General features: G+C 34.6%; 3 protein-coding genes across 5 annotated transcripts; 2 read left to right on the forward strand and 1 right to left on the reverse strand.

Annotated features, from left to right (window-relative positions):
• The first annotated feature begins 7730 nt into the window (after positions 1 to 7730).
• Positions 7731 to 8186, forward strand: LOC125185775 (VQ motif-containing protein 25-like). Its single transcript, XM_048082284.1, has one exon. It carries the CDS (start codon positions 7731 to 7733, stop codon positions 8184 to 8186), a length of 456 nt encoding a protein of 151 aa, XP_047938241.1.
• Positions 8187 to 8621: 435 nt separating this feature from the next.
• LOC125201392 (GTP 3',8-cyclase-like) lies at positions 8622 to 12262 on the reverse strand. Its single transcript, XM_048099476.2, has 7 exons — positions 11909 to 12262; positions 10596 to 11204; positions 10246 to 10418; positions 9980 to 10166; positions 9554 to 9622; positions 9327 to 9448; positions 8622 to 8898 (listed from the first exon to the last, which is right to left on the reverse strand). Exons 1-6 carry the CDS (start codon positions 11966 to 11968, stop codon positions 9365 to 9367), a joined length of 1182 nt encoding a protein of 393 aa, XP_047955433.1. The 5' UTR covers positions 11969 to 12262; the 3' UTR covers positions 8622 to 8898; positions 9327 to 9364.
• A 53-nt stretch (positions 12263 to 12315) lies between these two features.
• Positions 12316 to 19034, forward strand: LOC125201655 (citrate synthase, mitochondrial-like). 3 transcript variants are annotated; one of them, XM_048099857.2, is made up of 20 exons: positions 12316 to 12600; positions 12812 to 12883; positions 13131 to 13193; positions 13592 to 13633; positions 13881 to 13946; positions 14049 to 14114; positions 14249 to 14362; positions 14586 to 14649; positions 15005 to 15087; positions 15752 to 15801; positions 15875 to 15952; positions 16107 to 16235; positions 16348 to 16390; positions 16575 to 16661; positions 17099 to 17200; positions 17632 to 17739; positions 17817 to 17867; positions 18331 to 18404; positions 18525 to 18576; positions 18677 to 19034. In XM_048099857.2, exons 2-20 carry the CDS (start codon positions 12833 to 12835, stop codon positions 18767 to 18769), a joined length of 1416 nt encoding a protein of 471 aa, XP_047955814.1. In that variant the 5' UTR covers positions 12316 to 12600; positions 12812 to 12832; the 3' UTR covers positions 18770 to 19034. The 3 variants fall into 3 exon arrangements, with proteins under 3 accessions (XP_047955814.1, XP_047955816.1, XP_047955815.1); XM_048099859.2 differs by having other exon boundaries at positions 13131 to 13190; XM_048099858.2 differs by lacking the exon at positions 12316 to 12600 and adding an exon at positions 12659 to 12724.
• Positions 19035 to 19687: the final 653 nt, after the last annotated feature.

The raw sequence follows: 19687 nt of genomic DNA on the forward strand, positions 1-19687 counted from the left end.
GTTAGCATGACCTAAAAATAAACTAACTATGACCTAAAAATGCCCTATGTATGACCGCGTTCTGCGTTTCTGTATTTAAATCTGGTTTTCATAGATCAAAACCCTATATATATAAATATAATATATATATATATATATATATATATATATATTTTAAGGGGAGTGATCAATTGCTAACTCATCAATTAATTACTAAGTACAACTAATTTGTGATCATAGGATTTTAGAAAACTTGTGGTCTACAATTTGCCACGTGTAATTTTCGTTTTCATTAATTAAATCGAAAAGGATAAAAAAAACTACCAAATTAGGGTTTTTGGTGAAAATGTCAATACAATGTTTCGAAAATATCAACACAATGCTTTGATAATGTCAACACAATGCTTTGAGAATGATAATACATTGCTTACATTAAAATTCTACATGTATTATATTGACATATTTTATATACTATGTTGACATTTGTGTTGTACGAAAAAATTGAAAATTCTTTAATTTTTTTTCAAATTTTGACGTCGGAACATATGCAAGTGAGATCTCGTTAGAATCCTTATGAAATTATCTTTAATTTGATATATGTTGTGCGAAAAAATAATTTAAATCGAGAAAGTTATATGCGTTTTAAAGTTATGAGATATTTTTCAAAAGTTAGTTACAACTAATTTGTTGTAAATGGACCTTGTTGACGTTTTTTTTATAGTATTGACATTTCGAGGTTGATGACCTAGGCCCTTAATTTGAAAATCTAATGGTTATTATTTAGTTGTATTTAGCAATTATGTATTGGGTTAGTAATATAACACTTCCCCGTAGTGTAAATTATAACCCGACACTATTATTTGAAGGCCGATAACGTCTCAATTTGAAACGACATCGTTTATCCACACCATTTTAAATAGTACTCTCCCACAAAGATTGTCCTTTTTTCCATTTCGGTCCGTCCCACAAAGTTTGTTTCATTTCACTTTTTATCGTTTTTTGTAGTGGACCTAACTCATTCCTACTCACATTTTATTATAAAACTAATATATAAAAGTAGGACCCATATTATACTAACTTTTTCAACTCACTTTCCATTACATTTCTTAAAACCCGTGCCCGGTCAAAATGGGACAATCTTTGTGGGACGGAGGGAGTAGTATGAGGTTATCGGTTATTTATTTTTAGTATTTCTTGTTTCGGACAAGAGATCTCATATTAATTTGTGTACAACAATTTTAGTTTATGATGTAAAATAAGCTTATCATTCTAATTGCATACTCCACTAATCATCCCAATAAGTTAATCACATGTATAGAGTTGACTCGACACTAAATAGTGCTATCAGCATAATTGAATTTTAATAAAAATAATAGTAGTGAGAAAAGACAACACAACGACAATATTTGACTTCTGTTACAATAAGGCAATGCCAAAGATCAACAATGTGTTTATTAGAATAGTGATTAATTTACAAAAATTGTATGTATGAAATTGGATATTTTAAATATGTAATATATTATTATTATTATTATTATTATTATTATTATTATTATTATTATTATTATTATTATATTGAACTGTAAAATACTTAATATCCAATTTTATATATACAATTTATATTAATTTATCACTACTCTAATAAATTGATTGTGCATTAGACTTCTGTGTTTTTAATCAAAGCATCTATTTTAAAAATATAAGAGAAATGTTGATAGCATTATTAGACATCGTTTAGTGGCTATGTTATATTTTGACTAGACATGTGACAGTCGCCCTTTCCGCTCTCGTCTCCTTCTTCGTTAAAGTTGTGCGTGTCGTCGCAAACTGCTCAAGTTGGGCAATCGACCTGATCAGGCCAGCCTACTTCTGCCTGTTCCACCTGCAAAAATGCAGGTGAGTGGATCCGGTAAAAGCTCAGGCTGATCAAGCTGAGTGACACTGACTCGAGAAATGAGAGACTGAAGGGGATACGACGTCAAAAACTTTAACCCAATAATACTATTAACTAGTATAGGGAAGTAAGGATCGAATTGTTTGTGTGATACGGCTCGGGGCTTGGTTGCTGCCACGCTTTATTTTAGGGGTGGGTTAAGTATCTACAGATGCGAAAAAGAAAAGAACTAATTAAACTGAACAACTAAGCTACCTAACTGATCAACTAAGAAAACATTACTATAAAAAAACAAACAAAATAACGGGATTGTCAGGCCCCTGCAAAAAGGCACGAAAAGCAAAATAACTTTAACAGAATCGTCTTCCACAACAACTCAGCGTAAAGAAACAGAGCAACAACGGATCTGAAAAGCTGAGGAAGACGAAACAACACAGAAACACACTTAAAATTACTTCTACGATCTAACCTACGTTAACGTAAAAAAAGAGAACTACGGCTATTGCATGCAAAAACGAAAAGAAAGCACGTAGATCTTAACGGAAAACAAAGATTCAAACAGAAAACTGCAAATCTAAGCTAAGACTCAACACAAAACAAGAAATCAAACATAGATCTAAACACTAAAACACAAAACAAGCACGGAACGAAGAAAACGAAAACAGAAACTTAGATTAAACTAGAACAGAACAGGAAGGAGTGTCGATTACATGAAAATGAAACAGAACTAAACTAAGAAAGCGGTAAATTGTCTCATCACCCCTTCTCAGGGTGGAATTACAAAACCGAAATTGGAAATGTGCGAGAACAGCAACGGAAAGCAACTAACTACCAGCTAACTAAACGGAACCAAGTGTGTGCAGAAGATTGAAAAGCGAGGAATTGAAGAGAACTTTGATTTCAGCTCCGGAAGAGAGCTAGAAATCCTACCTACTCTAAAGAAAACCCCCCTAAACTACTAAGCAAGAAATGAAATGTGGGGGAACTCCCTACTCTTAGTGTGCAAAGCTCCTTTATATAGAGAGACGTAAGGCTCTGATCCCTAGGGTACCACCCCCCTAAAATGACGCTTTTGCCCTGCACACCTTAGAGTGGAGTTCATAGTCTTATCTCCAGCGCAAGGTCTGGCTGGCTCCGGTTGGATAATGACTTGATCAGTTTAAAAGCCGCCTCTTTTCTCCTCTTTCTCCAACTTTTGTTTTCGCCCTCTGGAATGATGTGATCTTCGATTTCCGGCGAAATCTACACACACCTGGCTCAAAAAGGTTCTTTAATTTGCTTTCAGTGTGGTTTTGCTATAAAACACATGCATGAATCGGGCCTCGCCAACATGATACAACCATCAATAGTTATCATGGTGTCAACTAGTTAACTTGTCTTAATTGGTAACCAAAGATAATTATGAGTTATCATGTTTAAGCGTTTGGTGATAAATCACTATTATGGAAAATAATTATCATTATTTAAAGGAAAAATTGCTTGTAAAGTCATGAACTAACTTTCAACATAGTTTGGTTTTTCCGGTGAACTTTAAATGTTGCATGAAAAGTCATGAACATTACCGGATTATGTAAATTTCTCATCCGACCCACCCGATAGATTTCCGACACAATTACTTATTATACGTGGCGCGCCGGAGGCGTGACTTGGCAAAACTCCACTAACTCTGATTGTTTATCTTCTAGCTTTGCAATCCCTAATCCTGGACTTATCACAAACATACAAGTAGCACAAATGAAAGCATACAAATCGACACAAACATACAAATCGAATTCCACAAGTCGAATTTAGCATAAAAGTAGCATTAATTCCACAATTCGATTGAACCCTAAATTTGTCATTTGTCAAGTCACGCATCTGGCGCGCCACGTAGGATAAATTTGTGTCGGAAATCTGTCGGGTCGGGTCGGATGAGAAATTTACACAATCCGGTAAAGTTCGTGACTTTTCATGCAACATATAAAATTCATGGGGAAAACCAAACTATGTTGAAAATTCATGACTTTAAAGACAATTAGTCCTTATAGAAGCGTCTCTACTATAGAGGGACGAATGGAGTACAATCATAAATTGAACAAGGAACGAGTAAAATGAGGTATCACAAATACAACTGAAAGTAAATTAATAGTAATCACCTAACTAATTGTTAATAAGTAAATCGATTTCTTTATATACACTGCATCTTCATGCGAAAATCTTAAAACAAAACTAGACATGATATATGAAAAATAAATTAATTGACTATAATCATTCTTTTTTGATTATTTATTAATTAAATTAATTTTATTACTAATAACCATATACAATGCTCGAAATCTAGGATTAAAAATTAAGAAATAAGTCAAAAAGGCCTAAAATATGATTTTAACTTTATCAGTTTTATTGTTTAATGTTATATAGATTTGTTAAAACAAAATTTTAAAACTGGTGATGTCTTCAAAATACTAAAAAGCAAACACTTCAATTTGTATTTGCTTAAATTTTGGGGTTTCTATGAATTCATAGATGGTACGAATGGAAGTAATCAAGATATTTAATGGTGATATTTTTACAAATGTATAAAAGGCAATTTAGTAAGAAAATAATAAGAAAACCGGTTCTTAAATTTTTTGGGTATATTGTATATAGAATTGTTGTAAATTTATCTTTTAAGGCTTCATGATCTTTTCGTTACCTCTAAAAGCATCTCTAAGAGTAAAGGTAAATGAAGAGGTAAAATCATATAACTATCATCTTTACATTTTTTCCATGAAAATTATTTTTTAAGGGGACATGTATTTGACAAGATATTATACCTTTTTTTCCATTTTGAAGAAATATCTTTGATGGAGAGATATTATATCACCATATTTATCTCCTTTTTATGAAAAACCATTCTCTAAAAGGGAAGATATTTGAGAAGGTATTACACTTTATGTTTTTTAATGAATTTTGTACATATCATTTTATTTTTTAAAAATGATTTACCTTTCTATATATCTTTTATTTTAAAAATGATTTACCCTTCTATATATCTTGAACATGTGCTTTGTAGTTAAATTTAGGGTTATTGGCATCTAATATTATGAAACTTTAAGAAAATTGGATTTTTTCCACAAACTTTAAAATTGACAAATATTATCACGAAATTTATCTCGAGTTTGTATTTTTCCATGAATAGAAAAATTCATGTTATTTTAATAGATTGAAGAACAATTTTGGACGGTGTGCTTCAAGAAAAACTATCTTCAAAGATTGAAAAACATGAAGCTCTCAAAATTGTTGTCAAGAACTTATAAAAAAATCCGTATTATAATATTATTTGTGAAAATTTTTTCATTGGTGGGAAATAACAAACTTGGGGTAAAGTTCGTGATATTATTTGTCAATTTCAAAATTCGTGAAAACCCCCAACTTTTTAAAAGTTGATATTAGATGTCAATATCCTTTAAATTTATAACCCGATGTCATTACATGAAGGCCAATAACGCGACTAGGATTGTCAACCAGATTTTTTTCTACTACATTACAGCATGAAACGACATCGTTATATACTTATTTTAATGTTTTGAAATATATTATCAGTTGTTTTTTCGAAATAATTTTTGTTTTATGATAAGACATGTCATATTAATTTGTGTAGCAATAATGTTCGTTTGGTTTATGATGGAAAATAAGATAATAAGTGGAGTAAGTGAATCATCCTAATAAGATCTCTAACGCCCAAATTTAACTTGGGCCCTAAATCAAATTGCAAATATTGATAAATAATGAGTAGTAGTACAGGGAGTATCTAATTAAATTTGTAGTTAATCATATCTGTCTTAATATAAATAAAAAAGTAAATCAAAAGATCTACACGTATATATAATCCCTCGTTAAAGTAGTAGTGAAATTATTCAAGTATCCACCTTTTAAAAAAATTAGTACTACAACTTTTCGCAGACGACAATCATACCACATTATGATTTAGTGTCACATTATATAACAGAAGTTGACTTTCCCAACTAGTTTTAAAATCTAAGTTGTACTTCAACATGCACAAAATCGTCATCAACATTGCATCAGCAATGTCTTCATTTTAAAGCCAAAAAAACAGAAGTGCACAATCAAAGTTTCTTTATCACTAATTAACATTTTTTAAGGGGCCACAAATTAACATTTTTTAAGGGGCCATGATCCTTTCATTACCTCTAATAGTATTTGCAACTGCCACTTCTCAATATCTTAATGTTCCATTTGCATCCAAATCCAATAGTCAATCACTAATTGTTGATTTCTGATATAATTATACGAAGATAACAAACTAGAGGACTTCATTGTCTAAAATCAATATTGGACTCCAAAAATACATATGCATATTTTTAATAAGAAATTAAATGCTGCACTTCAATTTTATATTTATTCAACCTCATTATAATAAATCACGAATTCCAAAATATCATGGACAGTTAATAATACAATATGGAGTAGTGAAAGTCTAAAACACGCTAACTGTCATATATGTCACGCGGAATAAAATTCTGCCGACGAGACACCTAATCATCAAAAATCGAACAACATGATATTTTCGTTAATTTCTAAATCGCAACTTTCAATTGATATGAATAGTTTTGTAAGTTCTCCTATAATTAAGAGTATATTTAATTATAACGAGCAATACTCCAAATAGTATTTATTTTATTACATAGGGGAAATGATAATACAAAAATTGATCTCAATATAAAATAATGGTCATATTATAAAATCCGGCTTTGAGGTCATATTAAAATCATTTATGTCATTTTTACTATAATAATCTAAAATAAGATAATAATGACCTTCAAATGACCTCTATATGCTTGATTCTGTATTTTTGTATTAAGAATGAATTTTGCATAGATCAAAATTCTAGCCTTGCCTCACCCCTCAAAGATATGAATTATACGTGTGTAAATGTGAATGTTCCATCTCATGTCCCTACACAACCAAATAATTCTTGTTCCCCTATTGGAGGAATCAGAGGAACGTGTCAACTACGACCTTCTCATCATCTCAAAGCCACAACCTTCTAATTATTTTTTCCTAATCCTTAATAATCAACAAAAAGTCAATGATTAGGATTAACTTGAGCATAATTAGAGAATAAGCTTACTTGGATCACACACATTCTCCATCAACTTGCATATATATATATAACACTAACCTATCTTTCTTTGAGTGAAAACATAAAGAAAGACACCATCTTTTCCACAAAGTCAACCTATCCAAATTCAACTCCATGTATTTCTGCAAAATATAGCTCTCCGACTATACGAGCTATGGTCTCATTAATTGAGACATACTTGATACAAACCTTGTTGTTGTTTCATCTCAAAACAGATTCGTAATAGTTATTTTAGTTGATCAATTTTTATTACATCTTTTTATGCGGGACTACTCACATGTAAATATCTCGAAAATCGAAATTCATTATGCTATCGTGTGTGGTCCTAAGATGATAAAATTACGTGTCTAGTTGATGTGAAGACAGCTGATAAACTTATGTGATTAACAAACGTTGACTAAATAAATTAATATGACTAAGAAAAAATTGCAATTAATATAATCATAGTGAGACAGCAATATCCATTTGTGGGATGCAAGTTGATGGAATATACTTAATAAGTAGGGAAAAAATAATACTACTAGCATTTTGGGGGCTCTTGGTTGTATATGTGTACGAGCAAGTACACCATCTGATCAATGCTTCCAATGGCCAAACACTTTCTTTCTTTCACAAGTTGGAATTCTTTTATCAAAGTCTAGTTGTAGTGTTGTAAGTTGTAACTATATATACTATATACATTTTCAAGAACTCAATCTTCAACATAATCTACTTCTTCCATAAAACAAAAACATGAAGGCTAACTCATTGGAAGCAGCCTTAGCTCGGCCTAAGTTGGCGGCTGTCCATGACTATTCACGATCGATTTCCAAACTAAAGCCAAAGATACGCATAATTCACATAGTCGAACCAGAGATCATAACGACGACTGCTGAGGATTTCCAGCAGCTTGTCCAGAGGCTAACAGGAAAGCCAGTGGAAAGGAAACAAAGCAGAAATAAGAAGGGAAACAACACATCGTCTGTGTTGCTGCCTCACTGCATCAAAAGAGAGGAGGCACCGGTGCTACAAGGGGCTCGGAGAATGAAGGTTGAGGTAGAAGAGATATGCGATGCGGAGGATCACAGCCTGTTCTCGACTTTTCTGGAAGATATTGATGGATTCTTTCATGACATGAATGAATCGCCCACTCTGTTTTCTTTCAGGTCTTCTCAGATCAATGTATTTGGGGAGATGCCTCTTTGCTAATTGGTGGAAGGAGGGAGTGGATTTGTTTTCGATTTTCTGGTTGCAGATTGGTATCTGGCTTTTGTGCTTGGTTAGGAGATGAAGCAAACTAGTTTTGCTGTTTGGTGTCGCTGAGAAGTTTACTTGTCGATCGACATCTTCGTTGTTCTCAGTTGCTGATTAATCAAAGATAGAGCAACGAGAGGATGATATCCGCCACAAGACTCGTGGTGAGGAGGTGTTGGGGGAATGGGATTCCATGATATAGTAGATATAAGGATTGAGCAGAAACTGATTCTGTTGATCCTCTGTTTGGCCTATTCATTGTGGTGATATTCTTTCTATTAGTTAGGGTGTTGTAGATTAGGTGTAATGAACTGATTGATTGAAGAGGACATTCCTCTTTTGATACATGTATTCAGCTTTGCTGATTTACTTAATACAGTATAGATTGAATAACATGAAATGCAGAGAAAATTGATAGAAGATCATATGGCCTTACAAGAAATGTAGAGAAAATTGGAAATTACATTATCCAGAATACATGAAAATAGGAAAATAATTTTTATAGAAACTTTTGCAGTAACGATAATGTACAAATCAAAATTGACCATGTCTTTCTACAGAGATCTCTTGTATACGGTATACGCATCTTTTTCTTCGGTGTGTGGTCGAACTTCGAGGGAGATGTAATTTCTCCATGCAGTTTCCAGCGAGCAAGTTAGACTGATGGCTGAAATAGAAGAAACATAAAATCATGAGGGAATATTTTCCAGAAGGATTACACATGTATGTGTCAATGCACATGTATGCCAATCAAAAGAAGAACAGAGTCAAGCAATTGAGATAGTGTTGATTCAAGATAAATTCATGAGAAAGAAGCACAGTCGATAGCTTGCCTTCGATTAAAATTGATAACTTAATAAAATTCAAACAGAACCAAAACAGTGACAAAAAAATTTATTTAGTTTTAAACTCCTCCTTTGATCTGTGGAATCATTGTGGCGATGTCTTACATGCATACTTAGCAATGTTCAACGAGTTTAAACCTAAACCACACAATTTACAACTATGGAAACTAAACATTATGAGTAGATAGATTGAAATACCAAGCAGCCAATCCACATGAAAGTATAGTAGGCCTTGAAAAGGAGCACTTACAAGTAACATACAGAATAACGCACATGTCATGATGATTTCTAGCCGCCAATATGTATCATTGGTCTGTTTGGAGTCTTCGCAAGGTTGAACATCCCAGCATGAGCTGCTTTCTTTCTTTTTATCTGGTACGCGGAATAAATGTTTGGAAATGTGAGATTAAAAGTGTACAGTAACACAAAATTGGATGTAATTGTGAAAACTAGATAGAAATTGGACAAAAGGGCTACCGCTGCTCCTATAATCTCCTCAAGTTCACTATCATCAGCACCATGGCGCATGGGGTCCCTCAAGCTAACCTGAAAGGAACAACCTCATGAGTATGAGAAACAAATGTTATTTTTAATATATATCGAGAAGCATGGAGTTAAGAGTATCGACAAAATCTATCTGCTCACTCGACTGTATTTAAGAGTGGAGCTAGTGGGTTAACTGAATATATTAAACAATCAATAAATAAAACTAACCCTGAAACAATAATATAGCTGTGCTTGGCATTGTGACAAAAAACTCGCTAACAATTGCAGTAAGATAAAACAGAACTAGAAATTCCCATCCCTTAATCATAGGCACTTATGTGGGCAATAAGCATAGGATGAAGCTACTAGTGCCATTTAATAGATTGTCAATGGATGATGAGCGAGGCAACGTTTTACCTCTGACGGACCAAAGAGGCAAACTTTAAAGTTCCCATCAGCTAAAAGTCTCAGTCTGTTGCAACCAGCACAAAAATGCTCAGTCATTGATGTGATGAAAGAAACTGTACCCTGATGCCCGTCAATCCTGAAATTCTTGGCTGTCTCGGTGGGGTGATCCTGAATTCTCTGGAGTTCTTTGCCTGACCTGATTAGAAATTTGTAACTGCTGATACATGTAACAACAAATCTGAAAGCTATATAAATAGAGGTGTGTAGATTTCTACCTTACCAAAATATCCATCATCTCAGAGTAAGGAACTAGTTTCTTTGAATTCCAGACATTCCCATCGAAAGGCATGAACTCAATAAACCTTACGTTTATTGGCTTTTCACGCGTCAATTCAACAAAATCACATATTTCATCATCATTGAAACCGCGCATTACAACACAGTTTACCTGACAGAAAGGTGTAAAGCACGTTAACATATATTTACTACCCCGTCTTCCAGAAGGAGAAAAGATAAGAAATAAGAGAACATGGAAGAGGAAAGAAAGTCATGAGTTCCAATTCATGATTACATATTTATCTGTCAAATAGATGATAAATTAAACAGCCATAACAATAAAACATACTTTGACAGGACTATATCCCAACTCTATAGCAGCATCGATGGAGTTCAACACTCTGTCATGTCCTTTCCGCCGAGTCATAAATTCAAACTTAGCTGGAACCAATGTGTCTAAACTTATGTTCAGCAGACTAAGACCACATTCCTTCAATCTTGGAAGTTTCTTCGCTAGTGTGATTCCGTTAGTGGTCATAGCAAGTGTTTTGAGCCTTTTCAAGTTTGAAAGCTGTAGGCAAATGTCATCAATGTCCTTCCTCACCGTGGGCTCCCCACCAGTCAGACGAATTTTATTGACACCTGAACTGACAAATATATTTGCTAGGCGAACAATCTCATTCTGTGAAAGAAGTTGAGGGCTGGCAGTTAGCTCTGCGCCTTCAGCAGGCATACAGTACTGGCATCGCAAATTACAACGTTCTGTTAATGAGATTCTCAAATAAGTATGTTTCCTCCCGAACGAATCAACAAGCATGTTGGAAACAGGTTCATCTGCTGGAAACTTTTCACATGAAGTACCATACATCTTTGAAACGGTTTCATCATTAATTTGTCTTGTTGAAGTTGGTCCATCACTGCTATTTTGCGGAATGTGAGATATGATAGTACTGTTCGCCTGAAATGAAATTTGATCACTAGTAGAAAACAATAGTCCAGCACTTGATTACTGGAAATGCAGTAAACTAGGAACCTACAATGGAAACAGCCAGCCATGATGTGTAAACTTAATAGCATTAGCACATTAGTAAAAAACGGAAAAAGAAAATCAATTAAAACTCTTCGTTATATATATACTCCATTTTTAAGCTCTCAGTGGAAAACAAGCATGATATCCTTGATTCCACCTTCTTCGAGCTTAAGGTGATCTTGGTGCTTTAATACATTGGCATTTGACAATGTACAAAAAGATGAATTGACATCAGATAGAGCTACAGTAAAACATGTGAACACCTTATCATTCAAAATCAGCTAGTTCAAATGGACTACTTCTTTTCATCGATTTGATTCATAGTGTAGCCTTCAATGCTGATAAAGCAAAATTTCACTAGGAAAAGTAGCACACAGCTAAATCAAGCTCGATATAAAGTAAAAAGGATTAGCAAATAATACAACAGTGCCTGCATCGATTGAGTCATGGCAAACAATATTTCAAAAAAACGGAAACTTTACAAAAAAAACACAATTTGATTGAGTTAAAAAGCAAAATCCCAAAATAAATCAGTTTTCCGAGTTCAAATCTAGCAGGGGACTCAAAAATCACATAAATTCCAATAGAAGAAACAAAAGGCGATTTAATCAAACAAAACCGAAGGAGCTTACAGAGCTGAAATTCCTCAAATTGGAATGCCATTTAACAATCCTGGATATGCAGCAGCGCATGCCGAGAGCAAAATTAACGCTTGAACAATCGTTCTTATTGGGGAAAGTAAGAATCAGAAACCAAAATTGGCGAATATAAACGTAGGGTCACCTAACAGTTAGAGAGGAAACAGATAAGCTGGAGTGAAGCAAAAGATGCAGTAAGTAGGTAAACGAGAAGGGGAAATGAAGGCGGCGGCAGGCATATGCCTAATTCTACATTTGGTAGTTTGATTTTTGTATGGAGCGACGAATCCATCGAACAACTGCCACGAACGAGAAGAGCTGTGACTAGTGCACACAGTCAAAAGCCAAAACTGCTTCTGCGTTTGTCGTTACTCACTGCAGAGTCGTGCTCATTTCCACATCTTAAGCTTCTTTTATTTTATTCGTTATTATCGATTTTTCAATTCTGTAATTCAAAAGCAAGTTTAATTTATTTTTTGTTTAATTGATTTATTTTAAATACGTGATCCGTATAAAAATTGATTTCGTCGATAATTTATTTATTCTAAAATCTAATTATAATTGTAAATTCAAAATTCTAAAGTCGTCAACAGCAAGCCGTTGATTCATTCATCTCTCCGCAGCGCAAGCTTTTCCGCCAACATCTACTCTTTTTCTCTGAGCCCCCAAATTCTCTCTCTCTTAAGGTTAATATTCTAAGCTGATTCCATTTATTTCGCTGTTTTTTCTGCCAATTACGCACTTTCTCTACTTTTTTCGCTCTTGATGTTTGGTTGATCTGCTGAACTAAGTTGAAAAATCTCTGGAAATGTAGTGTGTTCGTATTTTAGGCTACATTCCTATCAGTAATCCTAGTTGATTCGCTTGATATGCTTTGAATGAATCGTTTTTTTGCAGTAATTTGGTTATTCCGGAGCAATGGTGTTTCATAAGGGCGCTTCTCTGTTGACGAAGCTGCGGTCGCGCGCTGTGAGTAATTGTAGTAGTTCTCGATTTGTTTGCTTGCCCCCTCCCCACCTAATTACATTGATTTAGAAACCGCCACTGAAATTGATTTCATGTAAGTTCACATGCAATAAAGGTGTTAGGGAAATCAGTATGACCAGAATTCTGTGCTAGAAGATTTATCTCCTGTTCGGTTATGTTTGTAGACTGATTTTCTTGTTTGTGAGTGCCTTTAGATTTTCTTTAAACTTGAAGTGTTTGCATCAACCAGGTCCAACAGCCAGGTCTCCTCAATTCTGTCCGCTGGTTCCAAGTCCAGACATCCTCTGAGGTTGTAAGCATCTTTGCTTCTTATTATTTAATAGATTTCATTTGATCAATGAGTGTTTGGATTTGATATGGTTTGGTATATTATGTTGATACATTACTGTGGTCATCATCTGAAGATTGAAGATTAGAAGTAACAGCTTTGATGCATTGCAGTAGATTTTTAATTTGAATATTTGTTTGCCTATTGTGAGGATCATGTAAACTAGATAACAGATAGGGATAAGTACAAATAAATCATATTCAAGCATGGGAAAACAGTTGGGTTTTTATAAATCTACAGGCCATTGCATTTTTTGGTAAACAGTAATAAGTTTATTTATTCTGTTTGCATTGCCTTTGTTCGTTCTTCTAAAACCTAAGCTAATTTTTATATGTGGTCATGTACCTTTGGCTTTTCTGTAGGACCTACATTCCCAGCTGAAGGAATTGATTCCAGAACAACAGGTAATTTTGATTTTGCTATATGGGCTGAAACTAGTAGTAGGAGTAGTATTCATGCTTTGTTTTGTTGGTTTATTCATGCTGAGCAGGAGAGGGGGGGGGGGGGGGAGAAGATATGTGGATTTTCTGACTTTGTTCATTACTCGAGATAAATTGATGGAAGCGTTGACCCAAAAATGATTTTGTTCTCCCATCTCTGTCATATCCATATTGATTCTTTGGATACTCACTTATTTTACTTTTGTCCCAGGAACGCCTAAAGAAGCTTAGATCAGAACATGGTAAAGTTCAGCTGGGAAACATTACTGTTGATATGGTACATGTCGTTCTTGTTTTTTGGCTTTCCTTAAATTCGGCTCATGCTTCTAGAAAATCGATTTTTTAATTAATGCTGGATTTGCTTGTTCATTGTCAAAAGGTACTTGGTGGAATGAGAGGAATGACAGGACTACTGTGGGAGACTTCATTACTTGATCCAGAAGAGGTACACCCCATTTATCTATTGATTTTCTGGCAACTCCTCAGTAACCTTGCATGCAGACTGTAAAATTGTAAATTCTGTTTTATGCAATCAATTGCTACTGAGATGTAACTTATCGTGCACTTAACTTGTTTTAGGGAATTCGCTTCAGGGGCTTGTCTATTCCTGAATGTCAGAATTTGTTACCTGCAGCCAAGTCTGGAGGAGAACCTTTACCTGAAGGTCTCCTTTGGCTGCTTTTAACAGGAAAAGTAGGTTGCTAACCTTTTCTTATACCCCACCATGTACCTCTTCCCATCATCAAATATAGTTGCATCCAGTATTCAAGTATAAACAAGTTTACCTTAATATTTATATTTTGTATCAAAATTTTCCTTTGTTTACTTTTCATATGCACTCGTAAGTATTTACTTCATTTGTGCTTTGATTTATTTTGAAAAATCTAATCCTCTTATCTTTCCCTGCCTGGGTTAGGTGCCGACAAAAGAGCAAGTCGATTCATTATCTAAGGAACTAAGAAATCGTGCTACTGTCCCAGGTCATCCCAACTCTCAAATTGGTTATCAACTTATTAGCTAGTTACCCTATTATAGCAAATGACAATCCAGTTAGCAACTTGTTCATCTGTATCCAATTGTTGCAAGTTGCAACTTCTTCTTTCACGTGTATAACTTATATTAGGAGATGCTACAATTTTCGATGCTATTCTTAGAAAAATATTGTTTCTACTTTCTACCAATCCATGGCATCCCCTCCATAAACATAATTACTTTTCCTATAATATTTTTTTGCAGTTGAAACCACAGTTATCTAATACAATGTGAAAGTTACCATCATTTGTTACAACTTTGTCTACAAGCTCATTTTTTTACTCATTCTTTTTTTTATTGCAGATCATGTTTATAAAACTATTGATGCCCTACCTATTGATGCTCATCCAATGACTCAATTTGCGACTGGTGTTATGGCTCTTCAGGTGGAAATGTGCAACGATGAATTGCTATTTTTTATCGAATTGAATTAGGAAACCTAGTTTTTAATCTGGTCATGTTAATAGTTATCTCCCATGCAATCAATGCGTGTACTTTTATGCTCTAAGTTTTATGTAAACTTATCCTGATGTTGTGATATTTATATTGTGAAATGGAGTACATACGTATTAAAAATTTAGTAACTGGTGCCTGGTGATACTACTATTTTCATAAGTAGCTTTTTCAAGCTGAAATATTTTTATCTTCAAACTTTTGAATCTGAAAGGGTGACCTTCAACTTATTTTAATAAAAGAAAGATACACAGAAAAATAGTAGTTACATTATTCGGTAGAAATGGATATAAGGGAGGTAATCTTATGCATTTAGTCTCTCCATCAGATGCTTTGAATTATATAACATGTAAAATCAAAGTGATCGGACAATTTCTAATGTTTTTTCTATGCCTGTTGTGTGCACAGATGCTAACCTTAGTGGGTATGCATTGTCTTCAGCAATAGTTTTTTAGTGTGCATTATGCTTTGAGTTGTATGGTAAAGTTTGTTATGATTTGTCCAAATGTACCAAATAGGGAAATAGATTAATGTTTTTCATTGTTTTCTTATGCAAGGAGATACCAACTGAAAAACACTTTGTTTTCTTTGCTCAAGGTCCAAAGTGAATTCCAGAAGGCATATGAGAAAGGGATCCATAAGTCTAAGTGAGTTCATGAGGAGGCTTTACTTTCTAGTAGTATCAAACTATTTCCTGTTCTGACAGTTAGTCCTCAACAGGTACTGGGAACCAACATTTGAAGACTCCCTTAGTTTGATTGCTCAACTTCCAATTGTAGCTTCATATGTCTACCGCAGGTTGGTTGGATGGAATATTTCTTAGAGTTCTTCCGTTTAATCTTCCAAACTAGTTACATCAGTGATGCATTCTGTAAAACAATTTATTACAATGATTCATTCTGTAAAAAACGATATCATGTTTTAGTATATTTGTAACATTTGTTTGGTGAAGGATGTACAAGAATGGGCAAGTTATACCAATGCACGACTCTTTAGATTACGGAGGGAATTTCGCACATATGCTGGGTTTTGATGATCCTGCCATGCAAGAGCTTATGAGGCTTTATGTGACCATCCATAGGTATTATTATTTTTCTCATTGTAATGTATCAGTGTAAGTGTACATACTAAGTAACATGAGCATATCAAATAAAAAATTGTTCTTTTGTGTAATTTGCATTTACTTCATGCAGTGACCATGAAGGTGGGAATGTCAGTGCTCATACTGGTCATCTGGTAAGTGACATTATGCTTTATGTATCATTTCTAAGGGCCTTAGCTGACAGAAATGCTACTTATTGACATCTACTAAGATACCTTTTGGGCTTTTACTACTTAACTCTCCTGACATTATGGCATATGTAGAATCTCTATTAGTGTACTTATATTGCTCTAATAGCTGCTCATTGTACTTGAACAGGTTGCTAGTGCCCTTTCTGATCCTTATCTCTCATTTGCTGCTGCATTAAATGGTCTAGCTGGTCCACTTCATGGCTTGGCTAATCAGGTGCTAAATTGTGTGGATTCGATGTCCTTGTCTCAATGCCAACATGCATAATCTATTTGTTCTGATCACTTAGACTCATGGCTTATTAAGGAATTGATCTTTACACGGACACAGATTTTTTCATATAAAACTATTTGGCTTTAAACCTATGGACTTACTGACAATATTACCCTATGTCTCGCCCCCAAAGCTGATTAGTTACCCCTACTTTCACTCTTGGGTTCTTCCTTTTTCTTGAACAACTTAGAGCCTGCTCCTTGTTCTAAAAGAGAGGAGCACATGTTATCATCATTCACGGTTTAATTGCAAATGAAAATTATTTTATAAATGATAACATAACACAAAAACGTACCGTGGTCAATAACCAGCAACAGCATCTCCAAGGTAGCCATATTTGATATTCCTTACTATCTGCTTCACTTTGTGGTCTTGTGCAGGAAGTCTTGCTATGGATTAAATCGGTGGTAGGAGAATGTGGGGAAAATGTTAGCAAAGAAGATTTGAAAAAGTATGTCTGGAAAACATTGAACAGCGGCAAGGTAGTTTCTATCTGTAGCATTGTAATTTGTTGTCTCCTCCCCTATGACTATAAGAAACCATTTTGTGTTGATTTTGCTTCATCTTTCATGGCCAACATATAAGTATCATGTTCAGTAGATTGATACTCTTCAAATTACTAGCTGTTGTCACTGCGGGTGCTTAAGTTCAAATGCTGTGACCTTACTCTAGTACTCTTGTGCCTTTTTCAGTTAATATATAGAATTTATGTTCTTTCTTTTTCTGTCCATTAATTGAGCACCTGCTCTGCAGTTTAAAAAACCCCTCTTGCTCTTGTTATTTATCGTTACATTCTAACATCCAAGAGCCTCTTAATCATTTTCGATCTCGTGGTTATTTTGTTGTGATTTCCATCTTGATTTGACCTCTTCAGTGTTTACCTTCTCATTCTTTACGTGGTATTATACTGTAGGTTGTTCCTGGATTTGGACATGGAGTTTTGCGCAAGACTGATCCAAGATACACATGCCAGAGAGAATTTGCTCTCAAGCACTTGCCAGAGGATCCACTGTTTAAACTAGTAACCACTTTAACCTTGATATATGGGATTAACATTCAGACTCTGGTATTAACTGTAATCTGATATATCTGCTGCAGGTTTCAAATCTTTATGAGGTAGTGCCCCCAATACTATTGGAACTTGGAAAGGTATGGGACTCTGGCTCACAAGTAAAAGCTGCTTAGAAGTTTACATGAGATTTCTTCACTGTTTAGGTGTTAAAACTTATTTTTCTTTATTTAAAAATTGTTAGATGTCAAATTTATTGTGTAGGATTTAACAAATAATGAAGTTATCACTGTTGGAAAGTAGGTATGAGTGAATTATGGCTTCTTGCCTGTGAGCTCTGTTACTGTCTAAACTAACAACGCTTACTTTTCTTTTTCACTTTTCCCCCTACACGCACACACGCATATTGGGGTTGGGGAGTGGGCTTAATTCGTCATGACTCATGCATAAGACATAGCTGCATATGGCAATTTTAAAATATTTTCTGGATGTTGTCTCTAATAAAATGTATACTTGTATGTTATGTCGAATGTATGTTGTTCTTTTGTCTTTTTGCATATCTATGTCCTGATGTAGGTTATTTCTGGCATCTGACTTTTGCAGGTGAAGAACCCATGGCCTAATGTAGATGCCCACAGTGGAGTATTGCTCAATTATTATGGTTTAACAGAAGCAAGGTACATTTCAATTTTTTCTAGTGCTAGTTTAACCTGCTTATTTCATTATTCAATTCTCCCCAGGGAATACTAATTTGCAGGCTGTGCTGTTATTGACAATTTTCTCATTGACGTTTATAGATACTACACTGTTCTTTTTGGCGTTTCAAGAGCTATTGGCATTTGCGCTCAGGTTGTCAACCGTGCTTAGCCCCTCTGTTTCTAGTTTCCTAATAATCATAGTTGATTCTTTCCTGAAATCTCTTTCCTTGTGCCTTTACTTGTCGCTTCAGCTAATATGGGACCGAGCTCTTGGACTGCCGCTGGAGAGGCCAAAGAGTGTTACGATGGAATGGCTCGAAAAGCATTGTAAGAAAGCTGCTTGAGCTTGATTTGTCCTCAACATAGAAGAAAGGCATGGTAATAAATATTTAGAATAATCATTGCTTGAGAAAAAGCATTTTTTGGGGATAAAATGAAGGTTGGCATCGAGTTGAATCTCATGGCGTGTTTGATTACATTTTTTTTCTCTTATATTCCCAAGTGTTGAATGCACTATAATGGCAATTATTCATGCTTTTTGAACATCTTTTTACTATTTAACGAATATACAGCCGATGTTGAATGGGGCAGTTAACTGGTTTCTTCCTATCAGTCTTGGTAAATTTTTGTTTTTATTCTTTTCCTCTCTTCCATTTCCGATTTGAAAACTATAGAGCTATGCTCTATTTCATTCCAAATTGTACGTCAGATCTAGCAATGCTAAGAGCATCCGCGGCAGGTGGATGGTCATCATTTGACGGCAGGGATGGAGGGCGGAACGCGTTGGAGGGCAACTTGCGAGATGGGTGTCATGACTTTGAGCAGAGAGGGGCGGGTTTTCACATAGAGAAAACCACCAAAGCGGCTGCTCGAAAATGACTACAGAGAACGCAGTAGAGAATATACCACAAAAGAAAACCATAACAATAATACTCATTCCGCCCATCATTACTTGCCACAAGTTTTCTTTTCGTTCTATTTGCTAATATTTGTCATAGTTACTTTACAGTACTACTTTTGGTAATTGACCTTATATCTACGAACTCAACTCACTCGCATTTTATCTCAAAACTAGTAGTACTTCATATTAGGATTTACATTTCACTAACTTTTTCCACTTTTTCTTTAGATGTTTAAAACTTGTCCCATGTCAACTTATGCCAAGTATTGGCGGACAAAGTAAAAGAATTAGGTGAACACTCCATACAATGGAAAGTTGAATGACATTAGGAAAACAAAGAACTAATCCTCTTACGAGGCCA

The sequence above is a fragment of the Salvia hispanica genome, chromosome 2 (assembly GCF_029641045.1).
Source record: "Salvia hispanica isolate PSC_SH4W2 chromosome 2, Shi_PSC_v1, whole genome shotgun sequence".
In the NCBI taxonomy this organism is placed as follows: domain Eukaryota; kingdom Viridiplantae; phylum Streptophyta; class Magnoliopsida; order Lamiales; family Lamiaceae; genus Salvia; species Salvia hispanica.